Source organism: Atta colombica, unplaced genomic scaffold (assembly GCF_001594045.1).
Source record: "Atta colombica isolate Treedump-2 unplaced genomic scaffold, Acol1.0 scaffold163, whole genome shotgun sequence".
NCBI lineage: Eukaryota > Metazoa > Arthropoda > Insecta > Hymenoptera > Formicidae > Atta > Atta colombica.
Genome location: NW_017259254.1, coordinates 203,689 through 208,302, shown reverse-complemented (window position 1 = coordinate 208,302; position 4,614 = coordinate 203,689). Strand labels below are relative to the sequence as shown.

Sequence of the window (4,614 nt, the reverse complement as noted above, 5' to 3'; positions counted from 1 at the left end):
GTGTGTGTGTGTGTGTGTGTGTGTGTGTGTGTGTGTGTGTGTGTGTGTGTGTGTGTGTGTGTGTGTGTGTGTGTGTGTGTGTGTATTAATCTCTCTCTTATTTATATTTCTTATTAATCTTATTAATCTTTATTACTATTTCTATCTCATCAAAGTTACAAACTGAAACGCACTTCAGTGAGTCGAGAGGAGAGAAACGCATGCTCGCGTTTCTTTCGTCGTCTACTTTCATGCAACTCTCCGGTATGGAAGTTACGCGATAGTTCTTATCAAAGTTCTGAGAAAGTATCGACTGCCGCCAGACAATTCGTGCTCTTAGCTTCGTCAACTTTATACAGCGATCATACTTTGTACACTCTATCTGCGTTTTATCACGCGTATATATCGCTTAGTAATAATAACAATAATCATAAATTATAACAATTTACAATTCTTTTAAGAAAATAAGATATGAGAATTTAAGAGAATGAAATACATATATCAAAGTCATTTTTTTTTTATAAATCTTTTGATAAGATGATTTTAAAGTAATTTCAAAGTAAATTCGATGAGAATATTTTTTTTTTTGCTGCATATCTATAGAAGAAAAATTTTTTTAAATCTATTATTAATATTAATAAAATCTTACATATTCTTGAAATTTATAGAATATTTACAAAATATTAATGATTGTTAGAACACATGATAAATGAAGAACTAGAAGATAATTTTTTTTGGCAGAGTTTTATTTTTTTTGTTTTCCATTCTTATATCGGATTTTTATGTCTCATTTCTTTCCAAAAGACGTTACACACGTGTAACTTAATTCTCTTAATCCGTGTATTTAAGACTGTGTCGCGTCATCTTCATCTCGCGTCAATGCAATCTAAGTCACGAGCAAGTACACACACACACACACACACACACACACACACACACACACACACACACACACACACACACACATCAACACAACTAATCTCATTAATTATTTCTCAACAGGCGAGAAGCCGTCTTATTACTTGTAAGCGTAGCTTATATTATATAAGTCAGTATGTTTCTATAAACGTTAATAAAAGATTAGATCGGAAATCTTCAAAGGATTTTAATTTCGGATAGATTCTAACTTTTACATCATTTTAAATCGAATCGATGGTTGTTGTTTAAGACTTTTAATTTTATGTAAAAATTTAAATTAGCTTTACATAGAGAAATTAAAAATTATTTAAGAAGAGAAATAAAAAATATTTAAGAATATAATAAGCGACATTTATTCACAAGAAAAACGTTCGTTCCATCCATTTGTTATTAAATAATGAATTTAATAAAAGAAGCTATATCATCCGTTTTATTGTTTCGATATTAATAATAACTCTTTCTTTCTTGTTTCAGGCTAGTCGTACGCTTGCTAATGGTGAATACCTGTTGCCATGTCCGAGATGCAGCTTTCCCTGTCATGTGGATAGCGAGAAGAACGTGGGGGCCTGCTCGAGGCAGGGTTGCTCCATCGAATTCTGCATCTCATGCTCGTCGAAACCGCACGCTGGCCCGTGTAAGACACCCTTACTGGCTACCCCGACGAAACGCAACAACAAACGCCTAATCGCCGGCTCGAGACAGAGCAAACGGAATTTGCGTCGATTGTAAATCGATTCCTTTTCCTTCGGTCGAGGAGAGAAGAACTAGTCTAGTTACAGAGTTGCGTTGGCATTCTATCGAGTGGAAGAGCAAACGTACATTATAGATAAAATATATATCTTATAGACAATCAAGAGCGATTTTATAGTTTAATTTGAAAGATAAATTAATATTCTAGTGATTAATTTTCCCGGTTAATTTATGGCGAACGTTTAGAACGAAGTGGATGCTACGTGCTTGTTGCGTATAGAAATGAATTTGATTGCACATCGCAGCGATATGACACATCTTCATAGTTTGAAAAACGCCTTAAGGGCGTTTCTTCTTTCTTATAGGCAATATTAGCCTACGAGGTGGTATAAGCGTATTTAATTGCCCTAAATGCCGCTCGTGAATAATTTTTAAATGTCATAAAATCCACGAACGTCCTAATTCGTCCCGTCCCATCTACTAGTCGAAAGGATTGGATACTGAAGTATGACTTAAATCTCTCGAACGACATCGGCGGATATGTAATCGAATCTTTCTCCAATCCTCTTCCTCATCGATCCTCAGAGTAAATTCCGCCCTGAGTGATGCAACTCGGCAGTGGACAAAAGTACGAGCAAGATAGAAGGGGAGAGAATAAGAATCAAGGGGGAAAGTATCCTGAGGCACTAAAAGAAAAGGAAAAAATGCGAAAGTGGGAAGGAAGGGAGAAATGAGAAGCCATAAAGGTAACGATCGTAAAACCACATAAGGTATCGGCGAAACACTTTGCGTCGCCCGGATATTCCGCTTTTTACCGGGCGCTCTTAGCCCCTAATGAAGACGGGGAGAGAGTTGGCCAGGGGCCCGCGTTTCTTGTGACTGGGACCTGTCCGCAGAAACCGCTCTTTCTCTCATGGGAATCATAAAACACGGTAACCGTCAGAATGATCACAAATTCTGATCCGTTAAGATGAGAGCAAAACGAATTCTTATTCGTCTAATGGCTTGGTTCTGCTTATCATTTTTTTATATAAACATTAGAAACATACTGAGTTTCTATCTTTTCTGATGAATATTTCATTTCTTCTTCAACCTTGCGCAACAAGACACGAACAGTTTAAATAATCTTTTATTCTTAACAGAATATTAATACTGAATTCGCAAAAAGAGAGGAGGATGAAAATGGAATGGATTATGATAAAATCTAGTAACTATCTCGAGATATGACTTAAATTGTTTGTCACATATGATATTCATCACATAATATTCAACGATAACAAATGAGAAAAATTTAGGATGAGAAAACAAATATATGCCTTCAAATTCTCAATTTGCAGCATGTAATTTTCTCTCTTTTTGTATGTCGAGTAGACATTGTTAAAATTATATAAGAGTTCACTTTCTTTTTTCTCCGATCGAATCTGTAAATATCGTACTCTCGCTTAATTCGCTCAATAAGTATTATCGAAATTGCATAGTAATAGATGGATGCAAGTGTGCGAGAAATAACGAGTGCCAGAATAGGAAGTGAGAACAGAAAAAATGAATGATCATACAATTGGCAAGAAAATTATTATCCCGCAATAATATGAACACTTTTACGTTATTTGATAGACTAATAAAGAAAAGAAAAGGTTTTATGTGAAAGCGAGGAACTTGAAAAAAAAAATATTCTCTTTGCTTCATATTTCCTGATGTTAGAGGTCGCTACAAAGAATTCTGCACTTGTGCCATGATTAAGTTCGCGCCATAATAATTGCCATATTTTAAACACGGACATAATTATGAGGGAGAAAGAAACGAGCTTGCGTTTCGGCATCTTTTATCCTCAAATAAAATCCTCGATGGGGTGCCATATTATATCATTTCCTTTTCTTTTTTTTTTCGTTTGTGCATTTTTTAATTCAAGTCTATCTAACATTTTGATATCTTAAAAGTAGCGTTAGTTTTCATGTTTATACTCTTGTTTATACCGATATATGCGAAAAAAAGACTGCATGTAAATAATGGAGCGTGATAGTAATATATTTTATAATTCGTGTAAGCGCGAAGTAAAATCTCATGATCGATATTTTACTTGCGCTATATTTTTATCAAAACGAATAAAAATATGTTTATTATATTAGTAATGCGCAACTTGCGGCATGCATGCGGCTCACCTATAGATTTTTGTGGCTTGCCTCATTTTTGAAAATATAAAATCATATTTTCTATTTTGTACAAACGAATTAAATATTATACAACCCACAAAATTTTACCCTATTTCTGAAAATGATCCAAGGTTGCGCATCACTATATTATATAATTAACGATGTTTCTCTTCACACATTACTGTGTAGTCTTTACAAAAAAGATTTAGCCGATGATTTTTAATTATTTTAGTGAAATTTTTTTTACAACATTGGCAAATGAAACAAATTTTATCATTATTTTTTTTGCATTTAAATTTTTGTACGAATTATTGCTCTCTTATGCTCTCTAGAAAAGAAAATAGATGTAGAAGTTATTCGTTACCACAATATCCACAAGATCATTCAAGTGAAAAAGTTTTAATAATAATATCTCGATTTTTTATGCACACAGGTACTCATTAAAATTTTTTAAATTACTTATCGGATATTTTTTAAGTTTTTAAGTTTTTCATTAATTATCTAAATCAAAAGTGTTATTTGATATTTTAATTAGAAGACTCTAATACAATTATTTTACATAATTTCAAATTTATGATATATATAATATCTGAATTTATATCGATTTACAGCGCCTGCATTACTTAAGTTATAACATTTTTTATAAAAGAAAACGCATTTTTCTTTTGCTATAATTATGCTTTGCATAAATTTAGCAAGTAAAACCTGAGTCATTAATTTCAATGCCCTAATATAAGCAATAAATTCATTTAACAACAATCCATGGGCTTTAATACTCAGGAAATATTTTTTTTTGGCAGGAATATCTGATATATATATTTCTTTAATCTAAGTTACATATTTAAAAAAGAAATCTTTAGCCCCACACACACACACA

General features: G+C 32.8%; 1 protein-coding gene across 1 annotated transcript in view; it reads left to right on the top strand.

Annotated features, from left to right (window-relative positions):
• The window catches only part of LOC108686007 (F-box only protein 5-like), a 36,845-nt gene extending 35,202 nt beyond the window's left edge, over window positions 1-1,643 (top strand). The window contains exon 2 of the mRNA XM_018191039.1: window positions 1,372-1,643. Within this exon, the coding sequence (XP_018046528.1) occupies window positions 1,372-1,626 (255 nt within the window). The 3' untranslated portion in view covers window positions 1,627-1,643. The remainder of the gene's footprint in view (window positions 1-1,371) is intronic.
• Window positions 1,644-4,614: the final 2,971 nt, after the last annotated feature.